Here is an 18711-nt window from a genome sequence, read left to right on the forward strand (position 1 = left end):
AATGATTTGGACTGTGAATTTATGGAAAGTAACCATGCTGCAACATAAATGCAAAGCACATGGAAGTGAGAGGTTACAAAGTAGATTTTCCCCCATTATAGAATGAACGGGTTATTCCCATCAGGTCATATATAGCATATTCAAAGGGCTGGCGATAAATGTAAAGAGATGTGTATGCACTGCGCTATTCCTGCCAGCACGTGATGAGGCCCCCGTTCTTGAGATAGAAGAGACCTGCCCTTGTGGATATACTATAAGTGCCCAGATGCCACAACCCCTTTCAGCTCTGTTCACATTTTTTATTTTTTTTATTTATGATATGGGAAAATCTCTCGACATACAGTAAGTTCAAAAGTAAAGCCCCAACATATGCAACTTTATGCCTTACAACTGCATAGAGCGTCCACAGGCCACCCAAAAAAAGTACCGTGGTATATGTTTCTCTGTGATGTCTGACAGTTCAGGAAAGTACAGTCTGATATAAACCAGTGCAGCCAAAGGACTCTCTTTTGGCATCCATCAAGTCCATAATGCATATAGCTTATTTACCCAGATAATTCCTGCCATATACTGGACCCTAAGCTAACAAACTGAATTCCCATAGTCTAAGGCTGCGTTCACATCACCATTTAGCTTTCCGTTCTTCTGATCCGATAGAAGAAAGGAAAAATTAATTGGATTCTGTTGCATCAGTTGGCATCTGTTTCAGCCATTTCCGTCTGAGAAACTTTTTTTTAAACGGGAAAAAAGTACTGTATGCAGGGCTATTTTTATCTAAAAAACGGATCTCAGATGGAAATGGCTCAAACAGATGCCAACTGATGTAACAGGATCAGTTTTTTGCAGGATCCTGTTTTTTTCTTCTTATGACAGATCAAAAGAAATAAAAGCTAAACGGTGATGTGAAGCCTTAGTAACCCACAAGTCTTAGGCCTTAATGCCCAGAAGAGCATGTCACAGTTGTTTGTCAGAATACACAAAAATCGGAGGAGGAGGCAAAGGGGAGGGTACAGTGGGTTGGACATAAGGTTTTAATAGGGACCTGTGAAAAACATTATGGATCTTCCAAGTCTGAGGAAGATCAAGACGGAAGGCAACGGGATTGATGACGGACAAGATCTTGTAAGGCCCAATAAACTTAGGACCCAACTTCCAGGAGGGAACCGTCAGTTTGATATTCTTTGTAGACAACCACACCAGATCACCCACATTTAGGTCCAGACCAGACACACGTCTCTTATATCTCTCACTCATCCTCTTCAGATTACCCTGAATCTTTTGCCAAATAAATGACAAAGACGAGGAAAATCTCTCCTCATCAGGTAAACCGTGTCCCAAACTGTGGATGAACCCCATATGCACAAAAAATTGGTGACTTATCAGAGGACTCCTGGTGACGGTTATTTAAAGCAAACTCAGCAAGGGACAAAAAAAGAATGCCAATCCTCCTGATTCTCCGCCACAAAACAGCACAGATATGTCTCCAGATTCTGATTGACGCGTTCGGTCTGACCATTCGACTGCGGGTGAAAAGAAGAAGAAAATGACAACTGAATCCCCAAGCGAGAACAGAAGGCCTTCCAGAATCTGGAAACAAATTGTGTGCCCCTATCAGAAACAATGTCTGAAGGAATGTCATGCAATTTAACAATGTGATCAACAAACGATTGTGCCAACGTCTTAGCATTGGGTAACCCAGGAAAGGGAATGAAATGCGCCATTTTGCTAAAACGGTCCACTAGCACCAGAATCACAGTCTTCCCCGAGGAACGAGGCAGGTCCGTAATAAAGTCCATGCACAGATGTGTCCAAGGACGGGAAGGAATGGGTAACGGGAGGAGAAAACCAGATGGCCATGAATGAGGGACCTTGGCACGAGCGCAGGTCTCGCAGGCTGCCACAAAACCCTCAACCGTCTTACGAAGAGCCGGCCACCAGAATCTCCGAGCAATGAGATCTACTGCGGCTCTACTCCCCGGGTGCCCAGCAAGGACAGTATCGTGGTGCGCCTTAAAAACCTTGTGTCGTAAAGCGAGAGGCACAAACAACCTCCCAGGAGGACAAAGATCAGGAGCCACTGCCTGAACCTCTGCCTCCAAATCAGGATAAAGAGCAGAGACGACCACCCCTTCAGCCAAAAAGGGACCCGGGTCTTCAAAGTTCCCCCCTCCCGGAAAACAACGTGACAGGGCATCCGCCTTGACACTCTTAACCCCAGGGCGGAACGTGACAACAAAATCAAACATAGAAAAGAACAAAGACCATCTGGCCTGTCTCGGGTTCAGACGCTTGGCTGATTCCAAGTAGGCCAGATTCTTATGGTCAGTAAACACGGTAATAGGGTTTCTGGCTCCCTCTTGCCAATGGTGCCATTCCTCAAAAGTTAATTTGATGGCCAACAACTCCCTATCTCCCACATCGTAATTTCTCTCTGCAGAGGAGAGTTTCCTTGAGAAAAAGGCACACGGTCGCCATTTGGCTGGAGAGGCACCCTGAGATAAGACCGCACCCACACCCAGCTCAAAAGCGTCCACCTCAACAATAAAAGGTAGGCAGTATATTGTGCTGCACTGTGGTATTTGGCTCTGCTGGGGTAGTATATTGAGCTGCACAGTAGTATTTGGCTCTGCTTGGGCAGTATATTGTACTGCACTGTGGTATGTGGTGCTGCTGGGGCAGTATATTGTGCTGCACTGTGGTATTTGGTGCTGTTGGGGCAGTATATTGTGCTGCACTGTGGTATGTGGTGCTGCTGGGGCAGTATATTGTGCTGTACTGTGGTATTTGGTGCTGTTGGGGCAGTATATTGAGCTGCACAGTAGTATTTGGCTCTGCTGGGGCAGTATATTGTGCTGCACTGTGGTATGTGGTGCTGCTGGGGCAGTATATTGTGCTGCACTGTGGTATTTGGTGCTGCTGGGGCAGTATATTGTGCTGCACTGTGGTATTTGGTGCTGTTGGGGCAGTATTTGGTGCTGCACTGTGGTATTTGGTGCTGCTGGGGCAGTATATTGTGCTGCACTGTGGTATTTGGTGCTGTTGGGGCAGTATTTTGTGCTGCACTGTGGTATTTGGCTCTGCTGGGGCAGTATATTGTGCTGCACTGTGGTATTTGGTGCTGCTGGGGCAGTATATTGTGCTGCACTGTGGTATTTGGTGCTGCTGAGGCAGTATATTGTGCTGCACTGTGGTATTTGGTGCTGTTGGGGCAGTATTTTGTGCTGCACTGTGGTATTTGGCTCTGCTGGGGCAGTATATTGTGCTGCACTGTGGTATTTGGTGCTGCTGGGGCAGTATATTGTGCTGCACTGTGGTATTTGGTGCTGCTGAGGCAGTATATTGTGCTGCACTGTGGTATTTTGTGCTGCAGGGGCAGTGTAGTGTGCTGCACTGTGGTATTTGGTGCTGCTGGGGCAGTATATTGTGCTGTACTGTGGTATTTGGCTCTGCTGGGGCAGTATATTGTGCTGCACTGTGGTATTGTTGGTCCTGCCTACTTATCTTGACCCCACCTACTGGTGTTGTTCCCGCTTCTCTCAATTTGGACCCACTTACAACATGGGGCCACTTTTAGTTTTTTCCTAGGACCATTTTAAGGGTACTTTCACACCAGCGTTGTTAGAATCCGTTGCCGGAACTGCCTGCATGATCCGTAAATCTGTTTAAATTATTTTTTTATTCAAATTTTAAAGTTCAAAAAATAATTCTGTTTTAAATGAAAATCTATATCGTAAACGTAAATAAGATTGGTCTACATAGCATTAAATGTCATGACATGTATTACAATGGAATTATACAACAATCAAGTATTAACGTAAAAAGAAAATATATCCAGCTATTACCATCTAAGTTATTGAACCTATAGCAATTGGCGCTGGGGTGACAGACAATAGAATAGCAAGTTAGGACCGAGGTCTTTATTAACAGCATGATATTATGTTTGCCGTTCGTTTATGCCTATACCACTGCAGTATCCTTAACCGACTTCTAAATTACTGAGTGTAACAATCTAGTGGAGTCATCCCAGCTACATCTCAAAAAGAACAGTAACTGGGGGGGGAGAGCAATTTAACCGGGGAAATATGGGGGGGGGGGACAATTTAACCGGGGAAATATGGGGGGGGGGAGGGAGGGAAACGGGCTTAATCTAACCTTATGAGTACAGGCTCAGGATGATGAAGCCGAATAATTAAAGATGTTCAGTTATGGCGTCTTTTTCTAAAAGTTTTATCCAAGGGTCCCATGTTTGATGATATTTAGGTTTATTATCATCTCTAGTTAATCTTAGTTTCTGGTAATTGTGTAGGGTATGCATCTCTTTCAACCACTCTGAGATGGATGGGGATTCTTTTTCCTTCCATAGTTTAGGGATAAGTAGCTTGGCTACGTTTAACATGTGCAGTGTTAAAGGGTGCCTGATAGTAGATGTCTGTATATCGAATATACTGAACAGAATCAGGTTTGGGGGAATTTTAGCTGTCGTGTTAAAAGTTTTATTGACTATCATGGCAATGGATTTCCAAAAGGTCTCTAGTTTTTTGCAGTGAACCCAGATATGGGATATAGTACCCTTTTCCGCTTCACACCTCCAACACAATGGGGATATGTCTGGGAGCATGCGATTGAGTCTAATAGGGGTTCTGTACCAACGTGAGACTATTTTGAAGTGAGTTTCCTGTATTTTGGGGCTAATTGATTTAGATCTCGCATTTGCAATGATGTCCTTAATCTCAGAGCTATTGAACTCCGTACCTAGCGCTACTGTCCATTTTTCAAGGTACGAGGGGGAGAGGTGGGATTGTTGATTATGTTGTAAATAGAGGCGATAGCTTTTTTAACCGGGGTATTCTTTCTGATGCATTTTTGTATGGACGTTAAGGGGTTGACAGAAGAATGATACATTTCCGACTTCATTATATGGTCTTTGAGCAGCGGATATTCCCCCGAAGGAAAGATCTAATTCTGGAAAGTATCTATTAAAGGGCTTCTGTCACCCCACAAAAGTCCTATTTTTTTTTTTGGCTAGTTACATTCCTTATAGCGCAATATAGGAGAATATAATGTTGTCACTTACTTTCATGCGGCCGTTTCTTGAGAAAACGAAGTTTTATAATATGCAAATCCGGTCTCTACCAGCAAGAAGGGAGTCTACTTGCTGGTAGCCGCAGCAGAAAACCGCCCCTCGTCGTGTTGATTGACAGGGCCAGCCGTGATCTCCTCCTCCGGCCGGCCCCGTCAGTATTTCAAAAATCGCGCGCCTCTGTTGATTCGGCGCAGGCGCTCTGAGATGAGGAGGCTCGTCTCCTCAGAACTCCCTCAGTGCGCCTGCGCCGATGACATCTTCTCTTTCGGTGATGTCATCGGCGCAGGCGCACTGAGGGAGTTCTGAGGAGACGAGCCTCCTCATCTCAGAGCGCCTGCGCCGAATGAACAGAGGCGCGCGATTTTTGAAATACTGACAGGGCCGGCCGGAGGAGGAGATCACGGCTGGCCCTGTCAATCAACACGACGAGGGGCGGTTTTCTGCTGCGGCTACCAGCAAGTAGACGCCCTACTTGCTGGTAGAGACCGGATTTGCATATTATAAAACTTCGTTTTCTCAAGAAACGGCCGCATGAAAGTAAGTGACAACATTATATTCTCCTATATCGCACTATAAGGAATGTAACTAGCCCCCCCCCCCAAAAAAAATGACTTTTGTGGGGTGACAGAAGCCCTTTAAGATCTATATATATGAGATGAAGACATTATCATGTACTAAATTCCTTATTGGTGCGAGAAATAATTCTTCCGCCTTCATTATCTTATTTTTTAGATCTTTGAGGTGGGGAGGGATCAATGTACCGACCGGGGTCACTGCCATATTAGAAGTCAGAAATTTTGTTCTTTTATTAGTTTTATGCCAGATCTTTAAGGAAAAACTAGAAAGAACTGTGCATGCGCAGACCGAAAAATCTGCTCCGGCAATTTATGGAACACTTGGTACCGGATCCGGCATTAATACATTTTAATGGAAATTAATGCCGGAGACGGCAAGTGCGGTAGTGTTCCGAGATTTTGTCCGATCAAGGGACAGAACTGAAGACATCCTGATGCATACTGACCGGATTGCTCTCCATTCAGAGTGCATTGGGACAAAACGGATGCGTTTTTTTCCCCGGTATTGAGATGCTAATGTGAAGGTACCCGAAGTTCTTATCCCCCTGGCTGTGAGGGGCTGAGGAGCTGTACTGACACTTGTGCCCCATTAGGTCACCCCCTCTAGCACTCAGTACGGCCCCGGTCACACGCTCACCTACCGGCCTCGTGCTCCCGCTCATGCACTGAGGCTCCGGAGCTTTGATCCCCGGGACAGACTCTGAACTCGGCAGCGCTGTGAGGGGGCATGGGCTGTATCATGTGCGAGTGGCTTGTGCCCCATTAGGTCTCCCCCTCTAGCACTCAGTACGGCCCCGGTCACACGCTCACCTACCGGCCTCGGGCTCCCGCTCATGCACTGAGGCTCCGGAGCTTTGATCCCCGGGACAGACTCTGAACTCGGCAGCTCTGTGAGGGGGCATGGGCTGTATCATGTGTGAGGGGCTGACACTTGTGCCCCATTAGGTCACCCCCTCTAGCACTCAGTACGGCCCCGGTCACACGCTCACCTACCGGCCTCGTGCTCCCGCTCATGCACTGAGGCTCCGGAGCTTTGATCCCCGGGACAGACTGAACTCGGCAGCGCTGTGAGGGGGCATGGGCTGTATCATGTGTGAGGGGCTGATACTGGTGCCCCATTAGGTCACCCCCTCTAGCACTCAGTACGGCCCCGGTCACACGCTCACCTACCGGCCTCGTGCTCCCGCTCATGCACTGAGGCTCCCGAGCTTTGATCCCCGGTACAGACTCTGAACTCGGAAGCTCTGTGAGGGGGCATGGGCTGTATCATGTGTGAGGGGCTGACACTGGTGCCCTATTAGGTCACCCCCTCTAGCACTCAGTACGGTGGCCCCGGTCACAAGCTCACCTACCGGCCTCGTGCTCCCGCTCATGCACTGAGGCTCCGGAGCTTTGATCCCCGGTACAGACTCTGAACTCGGCAGCACTGTGAGGGGATCAGGTTGCTCGGTGTCACGTGACCTGGTGGAATCTCTGCCACCATCACAGGCTGTGAGGAGGGGGTGCGGGCGTCCAGGCTATATGATGCCAGGTAGCGCTGCCACTGTGACATAGTCTGCCGCCACCCAGGTATTCCCACCTCTTCCCGGGGGTGAGTCTGCACTTGCCCTCCCCACACTGAGAGCATGTGTAGCCGCAGGGCACGTCTCCCCTCACTCCTAGGCAGGCACACGCCTCCTGACTGATAGGAGGGCCGGCCAGCGCCGTCTCCTCAGGCGCCCAGTTCTTTCTGGGGCAGGCAGTCCCTGGAGAGGGAGGGCAGGAAAGTTGAGGGCAGGAGGAGGAGGAGAGAGGCCGGCCGCTGCTGATACACATGTCCACCTGAGCACGGCACAACTTTCCACAGGCAGCCGAAGGAGTCCCTATTCCTGGATCTGCTGGGACTGAGCCCATTCCGCCCACACCATGGCCAGAGACCCAGAGGACGAGCCCTAATCATCCAGTCCTCCAAGTGACCACACTACCTGGCCCTGCGACCATGTCTGCTGGATTAACTCCTTCTAGGATGGACAGGAACCAGAGGCGTCAGATGATAGTGATTGTGCTGGGATTCGCAGCTTTCTTCTCCCAGTCAGAAGGTCAGTAGCCTTCATACATACAGCTATGTACATGGATCAACTTCACTGTAGGTGAACACTTACCTGGCTGCTAGCCCCTTCCCCATACACTTACCTTGTGTGGTCAGATAATGTAGATACAACTTGTGTGGCTGCACAGGTAAAGATCAATCTGTCTCATATCTATCAGTTTTCCATCAATCTATCTCTCTGCTCATCTAATATGTATCTATCTCTGTGTACATATCTATATCATATCTATGTATACATCAATTCATGTAATATCTATCAGCTTTCCATCAATCTATCTCTCTGCTCATCTAATATGTATCTATCTCATATCTGTCTATCTCCTATCTATCTATCTCATATCTATCTATCTCCTATCTATCTCATATCTATCTATCTCATATCTATCTATCTCATATCTATCTATCTCATATCTATCTATCTATCTCATATCTATATCTCATATCTATCTATCTATCTATCTATCTATCTATCTATCTCATATCTATCTATCTCATATCTATCTATCTCATATCTATCTATCTCTATCTATCTATCTCATATCTATCTATCTCACTGTCTATCTCCTATCTATCTATCTCATATCTATCTATCTCCTATCTATCTCATATCTATCTATCTCATATCTATCTATCTCATATCTATCTATCTATCTCATATCTATATCTCATATCTATCTATCTATCTATCTATCTATCTATCTATCTATCTATCTATCTCATATCTATCTATCTCATATCTATCTATCTCATATCTATCTATCTATCTATCTCATATCTATCTATCTATCTCCTATCTATCTCAAATCTATCTATCTCATATCTATCTATCTATCTCATATCTATCTATCTCCTATCTATCTATCTATCTATCTATCTATCTATCTATCTATCTATCTATCTATCACCTATCTATCTATCTCATATCTATCTCCTATCTATCTCATATCCATCTATCTCATATATATCTATCTATCTATCTCATATCTATCTATCTCCTATCTATCTCCTATCTATCTATCTATTATCTATCTATCTATCTATCTATCTATCTCATATCTATCTATCTCTGTATACATCAATTCATGTAATATCTATCTATCAGCTTTCCATCAATCTATCTCTCTGCTCAGCTCATATCTATCTATCTGTACATATCTATTTATGTATACATCAATTCATGTAATATTAATCTATCTATCACCACGGAAAGTGACTGTGAGCTGCACCAGCTACATCCTTGCCATTCTCAGTTGATATGCCCTGCATGTGGCACAGGATGGCGTGCCAGTATTTGTACAGCGCGGTTCGCCCCATGTTCGGCGTATGTTTTTGAAAAGTTGCTCTGACCAAACGCCTGTAGTTACATGTCTTTGCCATTGACTCTCATTCCTATTCTGTATGGTTTACTTTTTTCATACAGTTGTATTTAAAAGGCATCGTCAGCAGCTCCTTATCATCCAGTTTAATGAAAGGTATACCAACCGAGAGACGCCATAACCTGAAGGGCACTCTTTTGGCACGTGTCTGAGTGATCAAAGTCTATATAAATAATATTATTATAGTGCCCAGTGACACCTGGCAGTCATGTATATAAACTGCTGCAGGTCTCCCTGGTATGAGGCGGTCCGGCCAGTATTGAGGGTATCTTTCATCTGTAGCTGACAGAATCTCTCCCCCAGTCTTATTGTGCGCAGAGGGAAATCTCCCATTCTTATACTTTTTACCAGCATACTAATTGTAGGTTACCCCAGTATACCACCATGTTATTGACCTACATCGGCCACTTGACATTAGGTATTCCCAATATCCCCCTCCCTTAGCTCACATGGGGGTCCAGAAGCTGAGATACGAGAAGTTGTTTGGGGGGTCCTGACACTGTGGGATGCTTTAGTGCTGCTACGTTGTCATGAAGTCATCTTTTTCCTGGCTTATAAATCTGAATATTTTTTGCTTGCAGTGTCTTCTTCATGGCACAGGGGCAACCAAAGTCTCCTTTAGGCTACTTTCACACTAGTGTTTTAGTTTTCCGGTATTGAGATCCGTCATAGGGTCTCAAAACCTGAAAAAAACACTTCAGTTTTGTCCCCATTCATTGTCAATGGGGACAAAACTGAACAGAACGGAACAAAGTGCTCCAAAATGCATTCCGTTACGTTTAGTTGCGTTCCGAGACCAGAGAGCAAACCGCAACATGTTGTATTTTGCTTTCCGTCCTGGGATGCAGATGGATCCGTTTTCTCTGACACAATAGTAAACGGATCTCTCCCCTATTGACTTTCAATGGAGTTCATGACGGATCCGTCTTGGGTATGTTAAAGATAATACAACCGGATCCGTTCATAACGGATGCAGATGGTTGTATTATCAGTAACGGAAGCGTTCTCGCTGAACCCTGCCGGATCCAGTAAAAACGCTAGTGTGAAAGTAGCTTTACACGGGCCGAAGCAGCAGGCAATTATCATGAAGGAACCGTTCATTCCTGAGAGCTGCGATTGCAGGCAGCAGTCTCCTCCACGGTTTGGAGATGAATTATAGCTGCTGCGATCACTCGTCCCGGTAGAAAATCATTATTTCTGGGCCAGAGATCACAGTTTACACAGGTCAATCTGCTGCCCACATCAGCGATGCCGTCACCCGATGACCGAGTGTTCGCTCCTTTGTTGGCACAGGGCAATTATCAGAAATGAGCATTCATAGGCAACACTCTTTCCCAATAATTGCCTCGATCATTGGCCAGTGTAAAGGGGCCGGAAAGCAGTCCTATTGGCAAATAGTATATCTCAGCTTCCTGGACTGTTGTATCACATTTGGAGTGGATTAGTTATAAATGGAGCTCCTATAGATAATGGTTTGTTTCACATCCCTGCCTTTATGTGTATATTCCACTCCCTCCCTGTATTTCCGTGGTACGCCGCTTCTGAGGCCCACCTGGCATTGTCATTTTTGACTTGTTGTCAGTATCTTTGGACAGCGCCTGGGTAGTTGTCAGGTTTCACATGAGCGATCATTAGGAATGCTGGCTCAAAACTCATTGTTATCTTTGTTTTGCCATTAAAAGCTTTTCAGAACTTTGATTACTGGAGGAGATGAGAGGAGTACTTCAGGCCTCAAGACCGTGTCCGTATTGGGGCCCGCAAACCATGGATCCGCAAAATACAGACACCTGTCTGCAATCCGCATTTTTCTCCCTCCCATTACTGGAAATTACTATTCTTGTCCGTATTACGGACAAGAATACAATATATTCTATAATTTGTGGATCTGGACCCATGGAAATGAATAGGTCCTTGTGCAATCCACAAAAAATGCGGATCGACATGGATCCAAAATACGGTTGGGGCATGAGGCCTCAGATTGTAGCCAATAACTGTGGGTAACAGGCTCACTGGTGACACATTATATTCTGTAATGCAGGGGATTTATTAAACGTTGTGCGCCTTAATTTGTCCAGCGTTGATGGGAGATGCATCATGCATGGAGTCTGTCACCAGTGACCTCATTTTCCACCTTTTTACGTAGACACATAGCCGTGGTTCACCTGATTAAAAAAACGGTTCTTCTTTTGTTGATCCGAAGCTCTGTTCCCGAGTTATATTTTTTTCTTTATATGCAAATTAGGCCTTTGGTGCAATGAGGGTGTCATTATTTCTCTCGTTGCACCTAGGCGCTGCTCCACACTGCTCAGAAAGGAGCAGTGTGCTCTTTTTAATAATTGCTGATTTTTGGGGGGCCGACTGTGACCGCAATTATCAGAAAACCCCTTTAAGACCTCTTGCACACAAACATGTGCCCATGGCCGTATTGCGGCCCGCATACGGCGGGTCCGCAATACACGTGCATCGGCTCGTGTGAACTCCGCATCACGGATGCAGACCCATTCACGAAGCTGCAGAACGGAAACACGGATCGGAACGTTTTCCATGGTGTTTCTGTCCGTGCCTCTGCACAGCAAAAAAAAAAAAAGAGAACTTGCGGTCCCCAATGCACGGAACGGATGCACTACGTTCGTGAGCAAGAGGCCTAAGGAAGATCAGTCTTGGAACGTTCTTTAAAGGGACGCTTCAATTAGAAAGGGGTATTCATAGAAGACATTCTTTAAAGAAGTTTTCTTTTTCAGTTCGGCAGTACTATACCTTTAAAATTAGCTAGAAAATATCGCCACCAGAGAGCTAAATCTCCCATATAGATAGATAACCTATTATTGGTTCACTGCTGCTGTGAGGGGAACATGTCTGCTAGTAGATGAGTAGAATTGGGATAACAGTGTGAAAGCTGTATTGTTCTCTTGCTAGGCCTACATAAAGATGCCCCTGATGAGCATAGCTCTTAGGCTGGGTTCACACCTGAGCGTTTTACAGCGCGTTCCTACGCGCTGTAAAACGCTCAACAAGGAGAAACCAATGATTCCCTATGGGAATGGTTCACACTTGGGCGTTTTACAGCGCGTACGATCGCGCTGTAAAACGCCCGACGCTCCAAAAAGTACATGAGCGACTTTTGGGGCGTTTGTGGCCATAGGACACTGTAGTGAATCACACAAACGCGCGTCAAACGCGCGTTTACTATTACAAAAACGCGCATAAAAATGCGCGTTTGCGCAACGCTCAAGTGTGAACCCAGCCTTATAGATGTAATGTGCTCTGACTGAGAAAGTCAAACAAAGGACACTACAATAGTTCATGAAAAACCTGTAGTACTTCTTACAATCACAAATATATCCAATTGCTAAACCAATTGTTGCCGAGTTATGATTGATATTACTACTTTCTGTAACTTGATATTTAATTTATATGCTATGTTTGGACAGGAAAACAACTGATTTATAAGTTTTGTGGTAAATTAAATAATGGAAAACAAAAGAATCATCCATTTTACTTCAGTTCATAAGAAAGCTTTGTTGCAGTCACTATTGCATTCCTGATAACTAACTCCAGGTTGTCACTCAGCTTTTCCCGAATGATAAATGCATAGTTATTCAGCAATGCAGATATCTAATGTATAAAGCTGAGTGTATGTTCGCTAAAGGAATCTGCACCGTCGCCTTTACAATCACGAAATTTGGCACACAGGTACATCAGGTGTCCGGCAAGGTTTTAGACCAGGTCTCCTCTCTCTAGGATGTACCGTTCCTGAGATATAAAAAAAAAAAAAAGAATCAAATATGGCCCATCACATGACCTATGTTAGCTAATAGAAGCCTGCAGGTCTTTCTCTTCATATCCCAACTGCCATACACACGGTCACATGTCCCTTATCAGCCAATAGAAGCTCGCAGGTCCTTAGACCCCTTTCAGATGAGCGAGTTTTCTGCGCAGGTGCCATGCGTGATGCAAACGCATTACGCCCGCACTGAATCCGGACCCATTCATTTCAATGGGGCTGTGTACATGAGCGATGCTTTTCACACATAACTTGTGCGTGAAAATCACAGCATGTTCTATATTCAGCTTTTTTCACGCAACGCTGGGCCCATAGAAGTGAATGGGGCTCTGTGAAAAACGCATCTCATCCCCATGCAAGTGCAGATGCGATGCGTTTTTCACTGATGGTTTATAAACATTCACTTTTCTATAATGCGCGTGAAAAATGCATCAATGCGCATTTCACCCGCACGATAAAAACTGAATGCAATCGCAAACAAAACTGACTGAACTTGCTTGCAAAATGGTAAGAGTTTTCCAGAACGCATCCGGACCTAATCCGTATCGTTCGTGTGCAAGAGGCCTTAGTCTCCACATACACACAGTTTTACACCAGGTTTCCATAACATCTCAGCCATTTTTCTTCACTGCCGCAGGTCAGCTTTAAAGGGGCAGGGCGCTGTGGATGACACTGTTAAGGGAGAGGAGTGCTGTGAAGGTCACAGTTCAGGGGCAGGTAGGGTGGCCATTGATGCCACCCTCAAAAAACAGACTTAAAAACCCTTCCCATAGGTCCAGTTAAGCCACGCCCCTGATCCGGTTAGGTCACGCCCTCCCACTCCGCAGCTGACAGGGATTATAAAAATCTATTTCTGTCAGCTGCAAGGGTGGGAGGGACGGTGACTTTCTCCCTGCAGCTAATGCATGAAATGCTCTGATGCTAACATTAGGGGGGCTGCCTGGGTGAAATTATGGGTATGTCCTTTAAGGGGGCGAGCTGCTGTGGCGGTCGCTGTTAAGGGGGCAGGCTGCTGTGGCGGTCGCTGTTAAGGGGGCAGGCTGCTGTGGATGTTACTGTTAAGGGGGCAGGCCGCTGTGGAGGTCACTGTTAAGGGAGCGGGCTGCTGTGGAGGTCGCTGTTAAGGGGGCGGGCTGCTGTGGAGGTCGCTGTTAAGGGGGCGGGCTGCTGTGGAGGTCGCTGTTAAGGGGGCGGGCTGCTTAACAGAGAGGTCACATTTTAAGGGAACTGAGCTATGTAGAGGTAACTGTTAAGGGGGCGGTTATTGTGGAAATCACTGTTAACAAGAGGGGTGCTGTAGAGGTCACTAATAAAGGGGCGGCGGCTGTGAAGGTCACTGTTAAAGGGGAGGGTGCTGTGGATGTTACTGTTAAGGGGGCAGGCCGCTGTGGAGTTCACTGTTAAAGGGGCGGGGTGCTGTAGATGTCACTGTTATAGTGGATACTGTTGATATTTTTTAACGACACACACAAACATTAAATGAAATAGATGAAATATGCTCCAGATTTACTGAGATATGCAGAATGGGCTGACAACCACAGCGAGAGCTGACAATCTCAGTTTTGCAAGTCGTTTGGTTAACAAATGTTTCTTACAAACTTCCCATACACATGCATAATCTCTTTGGCCGAGCATTCACGTGTTTTCAGTTGAGAGTGAGTAATAAGCCAGTGCAAAGCACCTCTTGGATCGGGCATGTTAAAACTTGTCACATCCAACCTTTTTTTCCCCACCGAGGTTTAAAGATGGCACCCGCTCACAAGTGCAGCAGACGCCATAGCCCTGGACTATTGTATACGATCGATGATAATGTTGATTGCATACTCTAATGCATTGGAGTCTTTGGGAGAAGCAATCTCTCTTCCCTAGAGAAACTGTTAAAAAGTGTAAAAAGAAAAAAAAGTATAAAGTTTAAACAATTTAAAAATTGTACTGGTGCGTGTACTATTAAAATATAAAAATATTTACCCATATGGCAAACGGCAAAACAGAAAAAAAGTCATTTTATCTGCCACAAAAAATAATAATAAAAAGTGATCAAAAAGTCATACACCCCCCAAAATGGTATCAATGAAAAGTACAGAAAATGAGCCCTCGCACAGCTCCGTAGACATAAAAGTAAAGGGTGAGAATATGACGATGCAAAAAAAAAAGATAATTTTTTCCAAAGTTGTTTTATAGATATGTGGTATCGCTGTAATAGTACTGACCTGCAGAATGAAAGTAACTGGTTAGTTTTACCACATAGTGAACGCATAACCCATAAAACTATGGCGGAATTGTGTTATTTGTTAAATAATTCCACCCCCGTTTGAATTTGTTTTTCATTATATGCAACCATAAATGGTGCCATTAGAAAGTACAACTTGTCCTGCAAAAAACAGGGTCTGATAGGGCAATGTGAATGAAAAATAAGAGTTATGTCTTTGGGAAGGCTGGGGGTAAAAAAGAAACATGAAAAAATTGAAAATCACCGGGTCCTGAAAAGGTTAAAAATAACATCACCAAAAATTCTTAAAAAATTCATTAAAGATAAAAATGTAATTTAAACAATAGGTCATTTTCTGATGAGACATTCCCTTTCAGTGGCTTGTAGGTTAGGTGGCACTGAAAAGGAGGGGCTTCAGAATTGTTAGTATCATTTTTTTCCCCCCTTTAATATTGTAATAGTGGCCCTGCCTGTTATAAAAAAAGAATTATTAAAGGGGTTGTCTCATCATGGACAATGGGGGCATATCGCTAGGATATGTGCCCATTGTCTTATAGCTGCTGGGACCCGCGCCTATATTCAGAACGGAGCCCTGCAAGTGAAGGAGGGCGCACTGTGCATGTGCAGCTGCCCTCCATTCATTTTCTATTGGGCCGGCGAAAATAGCCAAGCGCTGTCTCGGCTATTTCCATCGGACCCATAGAAATGAATGGGAGCGGGGCCGCGCATGCGCGGTAGGCTCTTATTAACTTCTATGGGGAGCCGGCTTGGTGGTGGCCAGACCAAAGTCCTCCAGCGACCACCTTGCGGGGCTCCATTCTGGATATAGGTGCAGGTCCCTTTTAATAAGTACATACTATAAGTCAACGCAACATAGAAATGATGTGTAAGTGGAGCTCAAGATGTTATCACCTTGGTAAAAGGGAATCTGAGATAATAAATGACTTTTCCACGTAGACACATGGATATCTTTCCTGTGCTGCTTGGAGACCCGTCACTGCAGAGGCAAGTGATTGGCCCCAGCGATGCACGTGACCCATCCAGGAGTTTATAGGCCAGAGACCATAAGGAGCCCAGATCAGGCCCTGAGTGGGAAGCTGGGGGCAAGGGGGGGGTTGTGGTGTTACAGCGTAATACTGGCCAAATTTGAAAGGGATTATAAAGCTAGAGAAGTTCCAGCCTCCAATGTATACAATTACACATTACAGTCTCCCCAGCCATGCGGTGGGAAGTCATGAGAAGGCCCCATTCGCACGACCGTATTTTTACTCTGCATTATCTTGCGGATCAGTTGCAGACCCATTCATTTCAATGAGACCGCAAAAAATGCGTGTACGGTCCGCCATCCGTATGCCCATTCTGCAGAACATGTCCTATTCTTGTCCATTTTGCAGACAAGAACAGGCATTGTTACAACCTGTCCTGAAAAAAAAAAAAAAACTGATACAACACGGATGTCTTCCGTATTTTTTTGCAGAACGGAAAAATACATACGGTCGTGTGAATGCTCCCTAATGGTGACCTCATCGACTGTCCCATTATGTCCGCTCTAGAATAGCGGTAGAACTATTTTCACTAAGACTCGTATCAATTGACAACCAATATTCCCAAGTTCCATTTAGTTTTACAAGGATATAATTGATGCTGACAGTTTCTGGAAAACCGTCGCCTGCCAGAGGAATTTAAGATGCAGTCTATTTGTGCTGCCACCCTATAAGAAGGGTACCACCTGTTGTGTGGAGCCCTAGAGGAATGCAGGGAGCTGTACAATCTCCTCCACACACAGAGGGGATTACTGTAGCTGAATATTAGGCACTACCAGGACCTGCCGCTCCTAAGCACGCTGTTTGTTTTACTGAGATTTCCATTCCTCGGAGAAGAAAGAGGGGGGAGGGGATGTTTAAGGTCAGGCCGGAGATTGTGCTCAAGTTTTTTGTTTCCCACCTTATTAACTAAGGAGCTCTCTCTAGCTGTTTGCTTTGCTGGTGAATTGAAGGTAGATTAAGGAAGAGATTACGCCCGAATTCCAGAGCCCTATAATATTTCACGCTGTTCTGTTCAAATGTGCAGGGCAAGGCTAATAGACCAGTTATACAGGCTATCTACATGAATATAAAATCCTGCAGGTTTCACACAGGCCACTAAGGCTATGTGCACATTAGCGCTAGGATTCTGGAACCGTTGGATGCAGCATATGCCGGACACCGCCAGCACCCGATGGGTCCCATTCACTATAATGCTGGCATTTTGCTGGACAAAATTCTGGTGCGTGCCGCTGTATTTCATCCTTTTTATTTTACGCTCTCTGACACAGATGTGAACCTAGCATAAGCCAAATAACAGGAGCTACTTCTTGGTCTGTACAGATCTCCTTACTGCAGTTATTGTCTTATCTTTACAAGCAGGATCAGAATGACAGATATCATCTATATGTTTAGATGATATATCAGATAATATCACCATTCACAATAGGTTATATCAGAGCTTGTCTGCCCCCCCCCCCAACCTCTGCATGGAGAGCATTCATGCGTAGAAAACTCTCCCATAGAAGTAAAGGGAGCCCCCACCTGTCCATTGTGGCTGTGGCCCATGGTGGGTGCTGTAAAGCATATTTGTAAATGCTGTTAAGAACAGCTCAGGCAAGATGGCTGAAATAGAATAAAAAAGTCTTCAGTTAGAAAATAAAATTAGATTAGAAAAAAAAAAGATGTGTGTCACTATCTGAAAAAATTGTAGGTGTCATTCAATGTGTGTCACCAAGAAATTCACTGTTAGAGCTAGTTCAACTGAATGTACTAGTGCCTTTCAATTAGTCATCCGTTCAGTCCAATCCATCTACTAATCCACCATAATTGTTTTGTTTTTTTGTCCCTTTTTTAACCTTTCTGTGCACGTGACATAACTGTACATTGTGTACAGGGAATGTATAGAGCGGGACCAGGAGCTGAGCCCACTTCATACACGGCGAGTGCTGGCGGTGTGATACAGCTGACACCTGGCCACAATGACTGTGATTGGAGATAGCTTTGATCCCGATCATTTAATTCCTCAGATGCATCAGGCAGGGCTTTGTAAGATGCCTGTAAGGCCTCTTTCACACGGGCGTCATATTTTTGGCCCGGATAAGAGGCGGGTGCGTTGCGGGAACACCCGCGATTTTTCTGCGCAAGTGCAAAACATTGTATTGCGTTTTCCACTCGCGTGAAAAAAATCGCATGTTTGGTACCCAAACCCGAACTTCTTCACAGAAGTTCGGGTTTGGGATCAGTGTTCTGTAGATTGTATTATTTTCCCTTATAACATGGTTATAAGGGAAAATAATAGCATTCTGAATACAGAATGTATAGTAAAATAGCGCTGGAGGGGTTAAAAAAAAAATATAATAATTTAACTCACCTTAGTCCACTTGATCGTGAAGCCCGGCATCTCCTTCTGTCTCCTTTGTTGAATAGGACCTGTGGTGAGCATTAAATACAGGTAAAGGACCTTTGATGACGTCACTCCGGTCATCACATGGTACGTCACATGATATGTTACCATGGTGAATCACCATGGTAAAAGATCATGTGACATACCATGTGATGACTGGAGTGAC

The 18711-nt window shown here is 45.0% G+C and overlaps 1 protein-coding gene across 1 annotated transcript in view; it reads left to right on the top strand.

Moving 5' to 3' along the window:
- Positions 1 to 7270: 7270 nt before the first annotated feature.
- The window catches only part of FRAS1 (Fraser extracellular matrix complex subunit 1), a 436383-nt gene continuing 424942 nt past the window's right edge, over positions 7271 to 18711 (top strand). The window contains exon 1 of the mRNA XM_044304452.1: positions 7271 to 7736. Coding sequence (XP_044160387.1) covers positions 7637 to 7736 — 100 coding nt within the window. The 5' untranslated portion in view covers positions 7271 to 7636. The remainder of the gene's footprint in view (positions 7737 to 18711) is intronic.

This window comes from Bufo gargarizans, chromosome 1, assembly GCF_014858855.1.
Source record: "Bufo gargarizans isolate SCDJY-AF-19 chromosome 1, ASM1485885v1, whole genome shotgun sequence".
Lineage (NCBI taxonomy): Eukaryota > Metazoa > Chordata > Amphibia > Anura > Bufonidae > Bufo > Bufo gargarizans.